General features: G+C 40.6%; 1 protein-coding gene across 28 annotated transcripts in view; it reads right to left on the bottom strand.

The window, feature by feature from the left end:
• The window catches only part of SLMAP (sarcolemma associated protein), a 110,519-nt gene extending 93,689 nt beyond the window's left edge, over positions 1-16,830 (bottom strand). For all 28 annotated transcript variants that reach the window (XM_080926512.1, XM_080926491.1, XM_080926501.1 and 25 more), the window contains exon 1: positions 16,189-16,830. In XM_080926512.1, coding sequence (XP_080782638.1) covers positions 16,189-16,386 — 198 coding nt within the window. In that variant the 5' untranslated portion in view covers positions 16,387-16,830. The remainder of the gene's footprint in view (positions 1-16,188) is intronic.
• Between the last annotated feature and the right edge of the window lie 3,157 nt (positions 16,831-19,987).

Genomic DNA, 19,987 nt, shown 5'->3' with positions numbered 1-19,987 from the left:
AAAAAAAAAAGAAAAACAGAACAGATCCAACAATTATCTAAGAATCTAAGGAAGAAATGGGAAATCTAACTATAAAAACATACTTTGCATTAACTAAACTTAGACCAATAACCTGTCATGATCTATTCAATATTAACTAAACTTAAAATTAATATATACATAAACACACACACACACACACACACCTATACCAACAAGACAAACTTCCATCTTAAGTTCAAGCCAATCAAAAAGAAAACAGCATAAAGGCAAACACTAAGGATGACTCACTGATTCAGCTCAACTACATAATTTTCACAGAGAAGAAAATGACATTTTTACACTGAAGCATTAACACATATGAAAAGTATAAAGAAACCAGCATAATCAAAACACTTGTAAACATCACTAAGAGTGCTGTTTAAATATTTGATTAACATACTTATTATAAATTTTTGCTCTTTAAAGCCAAGTGCTGTTGCTAGAGTAACTATAAACATCACTAGTTAGTTTACCTCACCTTTCTTTTTAAACAAGATTGCTGCAAGCAATGCAGTTAAAGGATCTCAAGTTGCAAAACTATTTTGAACACAGCAAGAAGGGCAAACCACAAAATACCCTTTGTATTTCTCCTATCAGAATACTTCCATAAACATTATTTGAATCTAACATATAAAGCAAAATTTGAAATTAGACGTATTAATTTCAGCTTTAAATTCAGCAGAAGATATAAATTATGAAACCTCTGCTATGCAATAAAACTATAATCTTCTAAGGACATAATCTGAGCAATTTAAATGCCATGCCAAAAGGCTTAAGAAATGTTTGGAGTTTTCTTTTAACAATAATAGAGGTTTTTTGAAAGTTATATGAAAATACTAAAATAAACTTCAAAAAGTAGTCATAATTCGGGAAACTTATCATACCTTAACTTTTGGAGGGCAGTCTCAAAACATTTTCAAGACTCAGAAAGTCAGTTTTGTGGAAGCCATGTTAGCAGAATTACTGTCCAAAGGAAGTGACAGTGCAGATTGTGGGTTTTGACATCCACAGTTTACAATAGATAAACATTGTGCAAATAAAGAGTACTAAAGCTCAACAAAGTGACAGCTGGTGCTGGACGTGGAAGTGACACCTGTAAGCCAATCCCTGGGAAAGCTGAATGAAAATTTCACACACTCAAGATTAAGCTAAAACGTTTATTATTGGCCAAATGCAGAATAAAAGCATACAAATCAGCTCTCAGAAAGCCTTACGTCCACAGACTTTGGACACAGTAGTTACACACAGACTCATATTCAAAGTCTTCTCAAACAATTTTTTTTCAATAGTAATGCAAAGTTCCAAACTTTTCAAAACTCAGAAAATACAAGAACATCTATGGCTATAGATTTCTAACTCATGCTGTATCATAAAGCTCAAAATTCCAATATACAGTTGGCATCTGTGACTCACAATCCATTTGCACACTACGTATTTAACTCAGGATTTCAATTAACAGCCTCCGAAGGAATAGCTGAACTGCATAGCTTTCCTCATGCCAGTCACTGTGCATATGGGCATCAACCTAGGCTTCAAAGTAGCAACAGTTAAAGCCAACAAGTTATCTACAAGTATAATGCACAAGGCTTTCAAAGCAAAACGCTTAATTATACTCCATCCCACAACCGTGCGTTTCAGAGCAATCACGCTCACCAACTCACCAAGCCTCCGAATCTACTACTCTGAACATTCCTTTAGTCACTGAGAAGCTAGCTCTGATATAACATGGATGTGGAATTAAACCTCACACTCACGTGTTAAAGAATTGGTCTCACACCATCTTCCTAGGTAAGATTTGGAAAAAAATGATAAAGCAAGATGTGAGGGCTTTGACAATCAAAAGAATTAAATTAAAAGAATTTTATGGGAAGATGGTAGAAACTGGGCCTCACTGAATGAAGTGAGTTACTGAAGGTCAGCTTTTAAGGGGTATATCTTGGCCACAACCTCTTCCTCTAATGTCTTGTTTCCTAGTTGGCCTGAGGCAAAAAGAGTAGCTTTTCTTACCATATCTTGGTGCCTCAAAGCTAAAAACAATTGAATCAGCAAACCAAGTAAACACACTCATAAATACTGTAGAGCTAGGCTGACTGCAGTGTGGTAGCTCTATTAGTAGAATGCTTTCCTTACATGCACAAAGCCTGAGTTTGGTCTTCAGCACTGGATAAGTGTGTTGGCACAGTGCTCAGGAGATAGGTGCAGACCGGGAATTCGAAGTTATCTTTGGATACACAGTAAGTCCAAAGCCAGCCTGAGCTATATGAAATTAATCCATTAAAAGATTTTTATGGGAAGATGGTAGAAGATGGGCTATATGATGATAATCTATAAGATTATAATTATAATATATAACAAATGGAGGTCAAAACATGTAATAATAGGATAATGACAGCATGATTAGCTCACCTATATTATTTTTCTATTTCATAGTCTAGTAGCACTATGGTTTGGATGCCCAAGTGTTAAAGATTCAATCCAAATGACAGACAACACTAATGGGAAATAAAGGAACTTCTCTATACAGTAGGACATACTTAAAGGAAACATGGGAAACACCAGTCACCTCCTCTATGTTCCCTGGCAATGAAATAAGTAGCTATGCTCAACCACACACTCCATTCATGGAAAACATCAGCAAGGAAAACATAGAACTACACACACACACACACACACACACACACACACACACTCCAAAAAAAAAAAAATAAAAAAAAATCAAACAAACTCAGGACTAGGACTCACCACTGACTTCCGCCAAACTCTAAAGAACCAACACCAATACTCATCAAAATGTTCCACCAAACAGCAAGCAACACTGCCTATCTCATTCTAAGAAGCCAAGATCACACAAACCAAAGGAGAATGCAACTCAAAAGCACTACAGACCAAATGCCTTGACTAGCCCCAAGCAAAGCTCCCAGTAAAGCATTAATAAGACCACACATCGTGACCAAACTGGTTATTTCCAGGGATAAGTTTGGGGCAGTATATGCAAATTAATAAATACATCATGCTATATAAATACACTAGAGGACAGAACTCGAATGATCATTTATTTGATAAAGTTCAATATCCCTTCATGACAGAAGTCCTAAACATACTAGGTAGGAATAAAACAAGTATATCTAAACATGATAAAGACTGTGTGTGTGTGTGTGTGTGTGTGTGTGTGTGTGTGTGTGTGTGTGTGTGTGTTCTACATCCAACATCATATAAAAAAAAAGTATTTCGTCTGTAATTTGGAACTAGTCAAAAGTGACTCTACTGTTATTCAACAGTACTTATGACTTACTTGATAGTCATAAGGCAAGAAAAGACATTTTTTTAAAAAAGAAAGAAAATATATAAATAAGCAAAGGCTTAAGTCAAATCATCCCTATTTGCAGGTAACAAATACTAAAAGACTCTGAAGACTCCACCAGAAAACTGTTAGATACGATAGATACTCCAGCCAAGTAACAAAATATAAAATTAACACAAAAATCAGTAGCTTTTCTATACACCAGCAATAAGCTTGACAAGAAAAAAATTTTAAATCCTACTCACAACAGCTTCAAAATGCATATAAACATATGTAAATACCTAGTAAAGAACCTAACCAAGGAAATTAAGAGCCCCAACTAACCAGCATCAATTATCCCAATAGTCTCCTTCTCTTCTTGCCTATAAAGCCAGAGACACAGGCTGAAGTTGCCAAAGTTCTGCTGCTTCCTGGGGCTGGAACTTGGCAACTTTGTTCTATTACATCATCACCAGCTTTCTGTTTTCCAACTCCTGTACACTGCCTAGCTTGGCTGTCCTGGAACTCGCTCTGTAGATTGACCTTGAACTCAAGAGATTTGCATGGCTCCGCCTGTGGGGATTAAATGTGTACACTACCAGGCCCATACCTAAATTTAGCTGGGTGGGATCTTGCCGGAGGTTACCACTCCCTGGATTCAATTTAATATCCTTGAACACAGCTTCAGCTCCATTTCACTTCCTGGTGCCCCTTTAATACTGGAACCATATATTTTATATTTTTCCTCTCTAAGCTTGCTATGCTTATTCAAAAAACTCTTAATGAGATTTAACCAGAGAGAAGCATCTATGATGGGCGTTTCTGAGACTTACTTTGTCAATGCAATTAATCTGAATCTTTTCATCTTAGTTTTATGAACACTCTTCAGACAAGGGCAAAAAGCAGCCACATTCTTCACCAAAATACTACAAAAGCAGTCTCTAGGCCACATACTGAAGTTCTTTTCCTTTGAAACCTCTTGGGTTGGGTCTGCACAGTTCACACACAGAAACAAAGTCTTCCATATTCCTACTAGGATGGTTCATTAAGTCCCACTTATAACATTCCATGGCTCTCCAAATCTAAAGGCCCCAAATCCACATTCTTCCAACAAAAGCATGGTCAGGCCTATCTCAGCAATATACGACTCCTGGTGCCAACTTCTGTATTAGGGTCTCTAGAGTCACAGAACTTATGGAGTGTCTCTATATTGCTCTATATTGTAGGAATTTATTGTTGACCACTTAAAGTCTATAGTCCAACTAACCCAACAATGGTCAGCTGTGAAATGGAAGTTCTAGTAGTTGCTCAGCCCCACAAGGCTAGTTGTTTCAGCTGATCTTCTGAAGAAGTAGGTCCCAACAGATGTGCTAGCAAGTAAATGCAATTAGGCAAAGAAGAGGGAAACTTCCTTCTTCCTACATCCTTACACAGGTCTCCAGCAGAAGGTGTGGCCAGATTAAAGGTGTGTGCCTCCACACCTGGATCTGGGACTTGCTTTGTCCCTTGAATTCAGAGATCTCCTTACTTTGGTTTCCTGGGATTAAAGGGTTGTACTGCCTTGACTGAGTCTAAGCTTTTCATGGCCACTATGCCTCAAGATCTCCATGCCAAGATCTAGTTCAGAAAAGTGTGTCTTCAAGCCTCAAGATCTGGATCACAGGTGAGCCCTCCAATTCTGGATTGTATAGTTCACTCCAGATGTAGTCAAGTTGACAACCAGGAATAGCCATTACAGAGTTTCCCTACCAGAGGACCCAGCTTCACTTCTAGCACCAACATGGCAGCTCACAACTGTCTACAACTCCAGCTCAAGAGGATCCAACAACACTCTCATTCAAACATATGTGCAGGCAAAACACCAATGCACATTAAAGAAAAAAAAATCAATCAATCAATCATAATAATAATAATAATAAGACTGGAGAAACTAAAAACAGAAAATGATAGAAAGGCCTATCCTCCATGCTCCTAAAACAGAGTATTATAAAAATTGATGTATTACTGAAAGATGCCTACAGATGCAACCTCCTACAAAATTCCACTAATGATCTACACAGCTATAGAGAAATAACCTAAACTCCACATGAAAGACCCCACAACAGTTAGAACGAACCTAAGCAGAAAGGAGCTGCTGGGAGTGTTAGAATACCTAAACTCAAATCATACTACACAGAAAAAAAGCAAGAAAAGCAGCAAACAAGACAGGGAGCATGGTACTGACATGAGAGAGATGTGTGGGCCAATGGACTAGAACAGAGGACACAGAAATAAACTCACATAGTGAGATGCCAGTCATTCATGGAAAAGCTGCCAGACTGGTCCACAAATGATACTGAGAAAATACCATATCCACTCATAGAAAACTGAAACTAGATCTGTATTTCTCACCCTGAACAAAATGCAACTCAAGATAGATCAAAAACCTTAACGCAGATCTTAAGTGTTAAAGCTGCTGGGGGACACATAGGAAAGCCCATTTAAGGCAATCAGAGAAGAACCTTCTGCAAAGTACTGCAGCAGCCAAAGTAAGCTGACTGCTGACAAACGGGATTACATGAAACTAAAGGGCCCTGCCAGCTAAGGAAAAAAAAAGACAAAAATCAACAGAGTACAGAGACAGTCCACAGACTGGTCAAAAACACTCTGCCAACCTTACATTTACAAATCTTCCAGTAAAAATGATGGGCCAACAGTGAGCCCAACAGGCAAGTCTCAAAAAAAAAAAAAAAAAAAAAAAAAAACCCACAAATGTTCAATAAATTTTTTAAAGATGTTCAGCACCTTAGCCATGAGGGGAAAAAAACTACCTTCTTGGTTGGTTGACTAGATTCTAATCTTAAAATTTTGCTTGCTTTTTTGAGGAAAAGCATACTTACTAGAGATTAATTAACAAACTATTATTACTTTACAACATTCATAAGTTCACAATTTCAAAACAATTTACTAAGCTTAGCAAACTCTAAAAACAGACTATTCAAGGGAGAAAAATTCTCAACAATGAAAGCACATACATATAAATTAAGCATGGTAGAACATGCCCAGCACTAATAGTGGCAGAAAGATCAAGAATTCAAAATCACCCTAAGCTACATAGTGAGTTCTACACCAGCTTGTACTACAAGAGATCCCGACTCCAAAAAAAAAAAAAAAAAAAAAAAAAAAAAATCACTTATTGAAAATCAGCACACAAGATATTACTGTATAAGCACACCAACTAAACCAAGAAGAAAAACTTAATAGCCACAAGCTGAGTACTTACAAAAGTGTTTGACATGAAGAAATCTCTTTTGTTGTTATAGCCTGCCTTTATTTTTTTTTATTTTTTTTATTTTATTATTATTATTATTATTTTTTTTTTTTTTTGCATTTATTTTGTTCAGTTTAGCAGTCTGGGAATCGCAAGCTCTCAGCCCTAGACTCCTTAACAGGTAAAGAAATCTAAAGCACAGAGCCTACCCAGTGTGGCACAGCTGGAAAGCCTTACAGTCATTATCTGAACCAAGCTCAGGGATGGGCCAGGTGTTCAACAGCCTCCAAGATTGACAGCATTTTCCTTTCCTGTCCCAATTAGGTTAACTTCTGAGATGCATTTCCCACAAAACACGGTTCTCTTTCGGGCCTTTCCTCCTTAAATGTTTCCTGTTCCCGCAGGCTAGAATCCACTGCTCTTTTTCACCTAGCCTGCAGAACCCTGCTCACTCTTTAAACAGTGATTTAAAAACAGCATTCTCTGTGGAGCTTTCTCCATTCCTCCCACATTCTCTGCCCCCATTCCTGGAGGAAGCAATATATGACTTTCTCAGCTCCCTGGAAACAATGATTCACAGATACTTCTGGTTATTTGGAATCCTAATTATTTTTTATAAAGCTATCTACAGGACTTTGCACTGCACTTGCAAGCATTAGATACTAATTGGCCTGAAACATAATGGTTCCAACCTAAGATCAACAGTAATTTAAATTAATACTTTGTTCTCAAAGCACTGGTGTTTACCCTCTCCCTGTGCCTGCAATCATCACAAAATCCTGGGTTAGCAGAATTTTTATACACTTCCCAGGTTCAGATTAGGCTTTTAAGCTATGTCTTTACCATTTCTCAACTCCTGCATTGCAACTTCTCAATCATATCAGAATTGGTCTCGATAACAAATATTTCAAAAATAGAAACAGCCTCTCCATTTACTAAACTTATTAAAAGTTCAATCATGATTAAGACATTCACACTAAGGAAACCAAGAAAATGCCAACTACATTGGAATTCAAAGCTGGGAATGGTAGCTCAAGCCTATAAACTTGGGAGGGAAAAACACAAGGCTGCCTATAAACTTGGGAGGGAAAAACACAAGGCTGCAAGTTTGAGACCAGCCTGGAAATTATAACACATGATCTCAAAAAATAACGAACATGGTAGCACGAATTTGTAATTCAGTACTGTGGACTAAAAGACAAAGAGAGGCTCCTTGGAGCTAACAGGTAACCCAGTCAAACCTAATTGGTGAGCTGCAGGCCAATGAGAGACCCTGGTTCAAGAGAGGCGGATGGTATTCCTGAGGATAACGACCAACAACCAAGGTTCTCCAGCCTACACACACACACACACAAAAATGCTAACACTTGTTAAGAAAATTAGTTTACTGATCTATCCATCTAAGTGGACAAATGCAATAAAAAAAATTATACACCTAACTAGCAACAGCTACTTCAAAGGTTGAAGGGATGAAGGATAAGTTTCTTTTAATCTACATGCTTCCATATTGCTTCAGCTTTCATGAGAGTATATTCCAGAAAGACCTGAGCCTCCATATTGAAAACTCTTGTCTGGCTGGATCAGGTCAAACAAGTAGTTAGTTACACATGCAAATAAAACAACAAGCATAAAAATATCATATGAAGCTTATTCATGTTTAAACTTAAAACCTACCACCAAGTATAGATTAGACAAAGAATACAATACTAATCACCAAAACCTAACGTTTCCAAGTACCATCATAAAACTTACTTTCATGTGTTATCATGCACATGCCTGTGTCTGCCTCTCCCTTCTTCCTTCTCTCTCCTCTCGCATGTGTGCATGCTCTGGAGATTGTACCAAGGCCCTATGCTCTTCCTCTGAACTAGGTGCTTAACGCTGTCCCAATGCCATGTAGCCCAGGCTTGCCTTAACTTGCAATCTTGTCTCAAGTGTTTGGAGTGCATACACCACACCCTCTCTTTCAAGTATAAAAACTGTATGGTAAAAATGGGAGAAGAAGACCTTTGGGGGTAGACAGTAGAGGGTATATATAAGCAAAATATAATTAGATACATACATGAAAATGTCATTTGAAGTCCATTGTTTTGTATGCTAAAATAAAAATAAATTTTAAAACCTGTTACTAAGTTAGTCAGTGGTACAGCGCCTCCTGAGAATGGCCTTAGGTCCCACCTCCAGAACTGCATAAACAGTCTTTCCGGGATGCGGGATGGACAGTGGTGGGGTACCACTTTAATCCCAGCACTTGGGAGGCAGAGGCAGGGCATCTCTACAAATTCAAGGCCAACCTGGTCTTCAAAACGAGTTCCAGGATAACCAAGGCTACACAGAGAAACCCCCCCCCCAAAAAAAAAAAGAAGAGTGGGTTATTCATCTGCAACATGCACCTAAATAGTATCTCAGAAAAAAACATTAGTTACAGAGGAGGTAAGTTTAGAAAAACATCAGCCAAATTAAGAGAAATGATCACTGGATTTCTTCAGTTGTTAAAAGCTGTAATGGGATAAATTTTTAGTTAAAAGCCACAAAGTGGAAGCTTAAATTACCTTTTAATAGCAAAAGACTTAGCCAAGTGTGGTAGTACACACTTTTAGTCCCAACACCTGGGAGGCAGGCGAGTTCAAAGTCAGCCTGGTCTACAAAGTGAGCTCAGAGGTACATAGTGAGACCCTGTCTTCATAAAAATCAAAATGAAATTCTAAAAAAAGGAGTAGTAGTTAAGTCCATAAGCAGTACAGAATAAATGCCTAATACTTTGGGTTTTTTTATTCCATGGGTTTAAAAAGAAAACAAAACATCAGACTAAGGCAGCTCCACTTGCTTCCTAAATGTGTTATACAGATTATATTATGAATATTTAAAAATACACTCCCAAGAAAGTATTATTTTGTCTAAGTGTGGCTATAAATATACTAGCTCAAAACTAATATCACCAAACCCAAGTTTATATAAAAGCTCAAAATATCTTGCCTATTCCAAGTTCTCAGTGAGTAATGACTTGTACAAAGAGTGCATGTTGGTAATTAAGTCCATAACTTCACACTGAAAACTAACTTGAATGACCCTTTGCCCTTCAACCCACCAAGGGCTTGTAGAAATACAGACTGCTGGATTGTTCACATTTCAGTCATTCAAACATTTATATAGTGCCTGTCCTTTGTTCTCAAGAGCTCACATCTGGCAGGGCCACAGAGCATTTGTATTACACTTATTTTGTTGTCTGTGTCCCATAATGAAGTTACAGACAAAGTTCTTTAGAAACTTTATTTAGCCTTCCATTCTTCAGAGTCAGGGAAAGTTTCCCCCTGGAACTAAGCCTCAGGAATAAAAGGGAAAGGTCATTCTGGGAGACAAAAAAGCAGAAAGGGCACTTGTTTTAAAAAGGAGCAGTGAGCACTGTCATAGGCCCTGGTGCAAGTTCGAGATGAAGGGAAAACAAAAATGAAACGTGTGGTGAAGACAGATTTAATACTAAACATAATTAATGAAACAACAATCAAAAATTTGAACAAAAGTGTATAATATTTGTGTGCCTGTAGCACCCAGAGAGAAGCATGAATCCCAGAAAGTTCTTAGAATAAATGTCACCCTTCCCACCCCCAAACACACACCCTCTTTTCCTTTGGAAATCCTGGGGATGGAACCAGGTAGGGTCTTGTGTATTTAAGGCACGCATTCTACCATGGAGCTATATCCCAGACAGCCATATTATTTTTGATTCAAATATAAAGTAACTGCCGCTAAGAACCAATCTCATGGCAAATGGAGCAGTACACACTTTAAGTACTCGACTATAGAGATTAAGACTAGACTAGAGAGGTGCCAGACTAGGCTAGACAGCCAGTTCTGGCTAGCCTGAGCTATACATATAACAAGACCTTGTCTCTAAAGTCTCCATTTCCCCCCCAAAAAGAACCAATCTCACAATCTTCCTACTTAAACCCTAAAATGGTGAACACTGCACTCCCTACTTACTCAGAGTGGATCTTAGACCAACACAAATACCATTTAAGAGAAATAAATAAAAGCCCAAGAAGGGAAGGAGTAAATTTAAAGCCAGGCGTGGTAGAATACTGCTTTATTCTCCGAATTCACTAGGCAGAGGTAGGGGAAATCTCTGAGTTCCAGCCCAGTCTGGTCTATAAGATGAGTTCCATGACATAATAGCCATAGTAGGTCACTATGTTTAGTAAGACCCTGTCTCAAAAGAAGAAATTAATGAATTTAAGGAGTGAAGTCAAATAATAAAATGGGAGGGGATGATTAAGAATATAGAAACTATTAGGTTTCAGGCGCTTTGCCCTCATGTATTATGTGTATCTCGTGTGCACGCAGTGACTACAAAGACCAGAAGAGGTCGATCCCCTAGGTCTGCCACTCTGCAGATGCTGAGAATCACACCTGGTTCTCTCTGAGCCATCATCTCTCCAGGCCTAAGCCATATGTTTTTTTAACTTTTTACTGATTCTTTGAGAATCTCACATCATGCACCCCAATCCCACTCATCTCCTTGTCCCTCGATATCAACCATTCACCTTTACAACCTCCCTCACAAAAGAAAACAAAAAGTAATTTTTTTTTAAAAAACCTCTCACTGTGGAAGCTGTGGTGTGTCACGGTGTGTCCCACAGTATACCCCTCTGTCCACATATCTTTTACTTTCAAATGATCACTGCAATGAGTCATTGGTCTGGTTTGATGCCAATCAGGTGGCTTCTGTACATTATCAATACTGGATCATGACCGAGACTCCTCTCAGATATCCCATTGTTCCTCTGTGTCATAAAGATCCTGTAGCTTTGGTTCTGCAGGACCAGCCCCTTCACGTACTTCAGCAGATCACAGATGGGGTAGATGTTAGGGTGGGTCAACTCAAAGCCCGGGATCTGGCCCTGGATGGTAGCTGAGTTAGCCAGCCTACCAGCACCCCTGCACCCACAACACAGGGCCACTCTTCCACTTTGCCCAGAAGAGAGACAGGGCCAGCTCCCTCTGTTTAAGCTATGTTTTTAAAAACTTAATACATTAAATATTTCATCAAATTTCCAATATTATAAAAAGTAACATAAGAGGAAATACAAATGCAGTTTGGTAATACGATCTGGCTTCCTATACATATTTAAATTAATGTACCTTAAATATAACTTAACAGATTAACAACTTTCATACAAAAACTAGCATTTCTCAAAGAACTTTGTTAAAAAAAGGAAAACTTAGAAATCTGCTCAAACAAACATACAAACTAAATAAAGAGCAATGAGCACATCATCTGCCGTTCTCTCAAAGGCCGCGTCCAGGATCTCAATCACATTTAGACATGTCAAGGAAAGAGACAATCTGGCTTTCCTCCTTAGCAATGGCTTCCTTTGATGCTCCTGTTGCTACGCCTTTTCCTGAACAAGCCCTCCCACCCAGCACCCCTTTCCTTGATTCACTCTTACCCACACTGCCTCTTTCTAAGCTCTTCAGTCTAGGTGCATTGCAGTCCATCCAGCAACTATGTTATCTGTACAACCTTCCTAAAATCTTCACTTGTTATAGAAATCCTACTAGACAATTCAATTTAATAACCTGCCTAGTTGTTTTGCTTTTGAACATTTAATCATTTTCATTTCTACTGTCAACCTGGTGTTTGCAAAATCACATCCTGTTTAAAATGTCAGTCTTGGGATGGCAGTGTTGATGAGGTTGGCCCTGTAGATATCAAGTCCAGAACCAAAACCTCTGTGTTGAAATCATGGCTCTATTCTTCATTAGCAATATGAACTCAAATGTTAACCTAACTAATCTCTCTATCCCTCAATTTCCTCAAATTCATGAGGGAAAACAAAGAGTTGAGGATTAAGTTAACATGTAAAGAAGTGGTTCTCAACTTCCTAATGCTGCAACCCTTTAATTCAGTTATGTTGTGGTGACCCCCATCTATAAAATTATTTTGTTGCTACTTCCTGTTATGAATCATAATGTAAATATCTGATATGAGGATATCTGGTATGTGATCCAAAGAGAATGGGACCCACAGGTTGAGAACCACTGATACAAACCATTTAGAAGAACATTGGACATAATACACGAGTTAAGCTGTACTTTCTTTGTTCCAGGCCCATGCTGTATACAAAAGTGCATTACTTTTCTTAAATGGTGATTTTGGCTGTTATGTGATCTTTAACCAAAACTGTCTGGAACTCACAAAAAAATAAGGCCATCCAACTATGTCCACTCATAATCTCTTCTGTATGCCTACCAAACAGACAGATTTACTTGTGCAGTGGCATTTCTGAGTTAACTGAAGTACTACTATGGGCTATAAAAAACCTTAAGAGTTTAGAGTCCACAAAGGAGTAAAGGACGACACACAAAGGCAGACAAGATGGTTGCTAACACTCCTAGGATGACCTGTAAAACCAGTCAACACCACACTGTGTGTGGGGGGGGGGGGGGGATCACTCACTGTCCATGAATTTAGCATTAAAAAGCAGCACCTATGTATCCCTGGTAATTCCCACAGCGAAGCCCATCCATGACTGTTTTCTTTCTTTTGCTAGATAAACTCCACATTTACTTCAACAGCAAACTCACAAAAGTGTTGTCTAAATTTCCACTTACCTGCATTTGGCCAGTTTCTAAACTGCATCTATGAGCTGAATATTCAAAGTTTCAAGTAATGAGTGGCCAAGGCTTGTGATTCTAACACTGAGAGGGCTGAAGAAAGAGTCCTGCCTCAAGGAGTCACGGACACAGAAGACCATGTCTCAAAATCCCAACACATGCTTCAAGTGTTTATGACTCCTTCCAGCTTTTACTAGGCCTTCCATAACAGCAACTACAGAGCAGGTCTCCAACAAAGTCTCCAATTTCCTATATCCAAGGCAAAATGACTATTGGAACAAAGTTACCAACTTCACTACCTTCTATTTTTAAAATTATTTCTATTGCTGCCATTGTATTAAACAATTTCTGGACTTGTGATGTAGCTCAATTGGTGAGTGCTTTCTTGGCTTGTGCAAAATCCTGACTTCAATCCTCAACACTAATAAAACTGGATGTAGAGTGGAAAGATTGAATGCCCACACTTAGGCATTTTGAAGTACTGAGTTTGAAGTGAATTCAGCATTCATGAGCTCCTGTATGACTCCACAGCACAACAGCAACTCAAAGAGCACTAATTTTGGCTCATGCTTCCCCACAAAAACCCTTGCTATTAAATTCTGAGGCTTTAATAGATGCCAATTGTAGGGCAATAAATGATTTGCATAATAATCTGAATCCCTAAAACAGCAAAGTGGGGGTGGGGGCATGGCTCAGTGGTAGAACAGGTGTTTAGTGCACACAAACCCCAAGTTTCTTTCCCATCACAAAAATAAAAATGTTAAGAAGCCAATACTATCCACTTAAAACAATCTTTCCTGATATGATTTATAGGAATGGATTCTTGCACTTTTATACATCACAAACTTCAAGGAATATATATTGGGGGGGGTATGAGCCTGAGACGGGAGCTCTTGAAATTTCATACACAAAGCAATAAATAGTATTTGAACAAACTGGTTTGGTTTTGTTAGTTCCTAGGGACTGGCACAGAATACATGCTCAATTTAAAAAAAAAAAAAACAAAAAACTGTCTATGCCAATACTTTAAAATTAATTCCTAAAATGAGTTGATCACAAAAGGAAGACCTAACAGACTGAGACTGGACTAAATTAGGTGGTATAATAATAATTACACAAAACATACAGTCAAGCCCTCGATGCTGTTTTATCCAATGACACAAAGGGTAAGAAAGTGAACAGGGAAGAGATAAATTAAGTCTACCAAAGAACTCTGCAGACCCCTCTCCATCCCGAGTGTCTGAGGCAGGGCTTCCTGACATGCCTGAGCCAGTGGTCTTAAGCTCACTATGGGACCTGGGCTAGCTCCAGACATGAAGCTTCTTTCTGCCTTCCAAGACCTAGGATTACACGTGTGTGCCACTATGCCAGCCACTATTTTTCAAACAAGAAATGCAGTTGGCCAAGCACGTACTGTAAGCAAATCTGTCATCTAATTAGGCTAGACCTGTTTGCCTAGGACATAAAAAGGTAAAAATGTAAAAGTTGAGTGTATTAAGACACTGGTAGTCAACTAATGCTGGAATTAAATAAAGAATGCTATACTCATTTACAAAGAATCACAAGTCATTTATGAATCATCCAACTGTTGGCTTTCAGAGGGGAGAAAAGTGTGTTTTATGGGTTAAAGAGCATCTGGTGTAACTCAGGAAAAAGTTAACACACTTTTCAGTTCTCATCCTACACACAGACTAGGTTAGAATCATTATGCAAGCACACAGCACGTGGGGATCTTTCCTTCCTTTAAAAAAAAAATCGTTTATTTAGTAATTCCTTAATTCAGTAGCTGCACTAGTATTTCTTCCTCTAGAGGCTCAAATTTCATTTCAAAATACCACTCTTGAAGACAAATTTTTCTCTTAAAAAAAAAAAGACTTAATCCTGTCACTCAGAAAGGGGGCAAAAAGTCAGAAGGCAAAACTGGAGGCAGTCCTATTAGTCTTATGTAACTTAGTTTGAGTTGGAAGTAATTCAGTAGTTCAACCAAAACCTTAGGTTTAGGCCCAAAGATGAGGTCTTTAAAATATTTCCATACATACAAATTCTTCAAAAACTAAAAGGCTCCTTTTTTTTTTTAATATAAGTAGCTAGCAAAGTACAGTCCCAAGATAAACAAGCTAAATTTGATTAAAAATTAAAAGCAAGGCCAAGCACGGTGACCTTTAATTCTATCACTTGGGAGGCAGAAGCAGGTAAATCTCTGAGTTTGGGGTGAAACTGATCTAGAGAATGAGTTCCAGGCCAGCTGGTCCCTGTCTTTTAAGGAAAAAAAATTATAATTGACAATATTGGATATAATCTAAGAATAAGATAATTAATACTAATTTTTGCATATCATCATATAACTACACATTATCAAAGAATTAAAAAGTGACTTTCAAGGGCAGCAGATTTCAGTTCATCCAACTTGTAAACAGAACTCCAAAGATGTAGTTAGTTACTCTATCTTAATTAAACTGCCTTTAATATTCACAAATTATTTCATTGGAGCAAGAAAGTATCAAACCTTACAAAAACATTAAGCTTCCACTCCAGTTATCCTACCAGACAGGTTCTGAACTGAATTCAACTACAAGCTATGTGTTAACTACATTTCACCACAGACACTTGAGCCTCCCTGGAACAGAGGCCACAGATTCCAGCATTGCTTTGGGAACTGCTGCTTGCTTAATCAAGCGCTGAACTGCAGATTCACCTTTCTAAAAGCACTCAAAGTAAGAGGTCACGTTTCACTATCTGCCTCTCCTAAAAGAATTAGGGTTTGGGATTTCACTGGGAATGACCAAGTTATCAAGAAGCCATCGCCCTACCGAGTTATTTAGTAACAATACCTTCTCTGTTTTTCATTCAAGCACTTCGATTCAATTTCCACTAAAATTCAGACACACAAAAAGGCTGAGTCCAAAGCCTCGCAGAAAAGTGTCCTCTGGGAACAAATTCTGGGACCGTTCGTGCATTATACCTCTCAGAGAGGGCAAAGGGAAAGAAAAGTGAAGAATGTCAAACACTGTAGTGACATTACCTTGCTCGTCTTGTGATCAAACCAGACGAGAGCATGGTTCCTGGACAACACTTTGCAATCAAAAGTGGCATTATTCTGCGCTGGTCGACAGCGTGCCACTGAGCGGCCGATCTTGATGGGCTCGTCCAGGTAGACATGACGCTCCTGAAACGGGTGCGAGTTCGGGCGGCAAGTGAAGATGGCCAAGGCTGACGGCATCGAGGACAGGCTGTGGGGGGTGTCTGGACCAGGGACAACGAGGAGCTCCTCCAGGTTCGGAATGCTCTTCACAAGCCTACACCCCTATCCCCCCAAAATTTTTAAATTAAAACAAACTGCGCATTGTCTAAGCATAACCAGTGAGCATCAACAACTTTTCAATTGGGCAGGAAGACAAGCCAGCGCAAGCCCCATCATCTCCTTTAAAATACAGAGGCTCCTTGACCAAAAAAAGTCCCCAACTAGCAGCTTTCAGTCCATCTTCCCTAGGAAGAAAAGGCTCAAACATTGGGCAGCTTCGGCCGAGAAAACTCCTGGAAGACAGTTTGGGGACGGGAGGTCTCCGAGCAGATGAGTCACACACCAGTTCTCGTGTTTTGTTTGAGATCCCGGTCGCTTCTCCCCTTCGGTAGCGGAAACGGTGCGGCACTGCAGCATGTAGAAGGTTGACTCGGCGCAGCCAGGAAGGTCCTTCGGGGCCCAAGGAAAAGGAGCGGAGGACCTCCGGGCAGCCACCGCCGGTCCTCAGGGGCCTCGGGGGTGAGAAGAGGCGCGGGGACAGACGAGGAGGGCTAGAGGGCCAGCGGGCCGGGCTGCATTGCCCTGCTGCGCCGAGGCCGCCCGGGAGTGGCAGGGGTCCCCGGCCCAGCCTGAGCCGAGGCTGCGATCCCGGGCTGGAGGCGTGGGAGGGCTGCCGTGGCACGGGCGGCCTCTGGGTCGCGAGTCCCGGGCACCTGGTGGGTGTCCCCGCGACCAGGGCGGGGACCCGGCTCTGCAGGCCGGTGCGGACAGAGCGAGGAGCTACCCCAGGGAGGCTCGGGCGCCCGGGCCGGCGGGAAGTTGGTGCCGTGGAGCTCTGGGCTCCGCCGCTCAGCACAAGGGCCACCTCCCCTCAGGAGCGTCCTCGCGAGGGTCGCATCTCAGGGACTGGCAGCTCCCGGAGGACGACGGTGTGGGGGAGGGAGGCTGGCCCGGAGGTGGAGGGAGAGGCCTGGAGGCCGGGGCTGGGTCCGCCGCAGCCTCCTCCACTCGCAGCCAGTGCGGCAAGCTCAGGCGGTGGCGGACGAGGCAGGAAACTTTCCGACCTAGTGGGGGAAACACCAAAACAAACGGCAGTCAGGGACCGGCGCCCGCTCGCCTCAGCCCTCGCCCCCTTCAGCCAGCCCCCGCCAGTCCCCGGCCGCTGGCTCCGACCTCCGGCGACCTCTCCTTGGTCAAGCTACGGGATTCCGGAGCCAGGACGGAACGGCGGGTCCTGCCTCCCTTGCGGTCACCGCCACCTCCGCCGCCGCCTCAGCTTACCTTGCCAGCGTTGGCCGCCATAGTGACTCTGACTGAAACCTACCGGGTGCACCGCCACGGGAACGCGCACCCTTTTTCAAGGGCCCTCCTCCGCCGTCTCCCGTACCGTAGTCTGGGGTGTCATGTGATCGACGCCGTGGAAGCCATGTTTGTCACTGGCAGAGAAGAGGGCAAGCATATTTTTAACATGACCCCCCCCCCCCCCCCGGCGCCATCTTTGTTAAGGGCCAGAAGCCTCAAAGCTCCGGATAACCTTAATGACCATTTTCGTTAAGGGCAAGAGAAACTTTGAGGGGTTGAAAGTTTCTCTTGCCCTAAACGAAAACACAGTGGCAACTTAGAAGTAAGAAAGTACCAACTTGTACTAAATGTACATACTGTAGTTCTCACTGAAAATACTAACATGTAAACAGGGTAGTTCCAGGCAAAGGACTCATTAGCAGTCATCGTAGCTGTGGGCAACTGAGTCACTCACGACTGCACTACAGATGACCAAATTCCACAAGTCCCTAGATTTGATGACACCTGAAGGACTTTCCTCCCTTTGCTAAATTTTCCGTGCTTATGAATTCCATCCCAAATTCCTGTCCTTTTTGCTGATGCGACGATATTTCCTCAGAACTCCTTGGAGGATTCTAACCTGGAAGTAGTGAAAACAGAAAGTTGGGGGTGGGGGGTTGGGGTGACGGTGGAGTTAGAGACAGGGCTCCTCTGGCTGTCCAGAAGCTCTTTATGTAGCTGGCCTAGAACTCAGAAATCTACCTGCCACTGCGTCCGGAGTGCTGGTATTAAGGCATGCACTACCACACCCTACTTGAGACCAGAAAGTTTTAAAACACATTTCCAAAGATGGGGGAAATACGGGAAATCACCCAACTAGCAATCCTGAAGTATGTGTTAAGCCTGGGAATCTCGAGGAGAAAGACCAGTATGTAAGGAGTCATTGTTCCAAAGACAGAAAAAAACGTGGCCAGAGCTGAATGAAAACCTTAGGAAAAGACTGTAGAGAATCTTAATCTTCTCAAATCAGTGTTGACTTCATTCTTGAGATTCCTGTGACCACAGACTTCCCTGTGAAACGTTGGACATGTCTTTAAACTTCTTTAGGACCCTTTTTCTCTTCTATAACATAATGACAATACACAATCCCCTTGTAGAGAGGCTTCCTGGTGTCAAACCACATTGTTTAACAGAGAATTCATTCCATCGCTTCTGTAACACTGTGCTGTGTCCAGGGGACACGGATGAGCACAGCCTTAGTCTCTGCCCTCTGGTTATATAACCAGTGTGGTGGGTTTGAGACTGACAGAACGAAATAAGGTAATGACTCAGGTAAATTCGGAGCTCTTCTAAAGGGAGTCGGGGACATTCTCCTAGGAGAGGTAACAAAAATGGAAGGAAGGAAGGTCGAAGGACCACAATAAATACAGAATTTGCTGAATGCTTTACAATTTAGCCAGGAAGAGGGATAGTAAGAAAGAGGGATAGTAAGCAGTAAAATGGGGCTGTTTAAAGTAATAATTGTGTGCCTGGAACAGTGGCTAAGTAAACACTTAATGCGTGGATGAGAATAACACACTGTTACTATTAGAGGATAAAGTAGGAGCAGCACAAAGTGAATTTGGACACAATAAGTAATGTATTATAAAGTCATGCTAGAGTGTATGTGAGTGTGTGGGCACATGCTTAAAGCTTAAATCCATGGTAATATGAATGTCCAAGACCAGACCTTTCGCACTTTTTTACAGTTCTTCAATATTTCAACAAATACATTGAATAACTACAGTATCCCAGGCATTTTGACCCAGAGAATAAGGATACATAGGAAAGTTTTATTATTAGAAAATAAAAATGTTTTGCTTCTGATAACTTTTAGCCTTAAAATAATAAAGAAAACCAGATATGGTAGAGCATGCCTATCTCTAATGAGTTGTGTGCATGAATTTTAAAGTTATTTAAGCATTTTTTATTCATTCAACAAACATTCAATTGACTACCCACTGGGAGAAAGAAACTGTGAAATGACCTGGTATTTCAAACGTGAAGAAAGAGGAAAAAGAAAATGAATCCAAGTTTCTTACAGTTTAGATGAAGACACAATAAGATCCCTGCAGTATTTGGAATAACTCAAAAAATATTAAGAGCATAAAAAAAAAAACAGTGTAAAAAGAAACAGCATAATGGCCAAGCATTTTCGTGGCCTTAGGTGCACCCTAGTAGCACACTAAAAAATAAAGCTACAGCCAAAAATGTTGGAAGAAGTCAGTTAACATGGTACTAATGAGATTGTAGGGATAAT

This window comes from Micromys minutus, assembly GCF_963924665.1.
Source record: "Micromys minutus genome assembly, chromosome: 12".
Taxonomy (NCBI): domain Eukaryota; kingdom Metazoa; phylum Chordata; class Mammalia; order Rodentia; family Muridae; genus Micromys; species Micromys minutus.
This window is presented reverse-complemented; position numbering and strand designations above follow the sequence as displayed.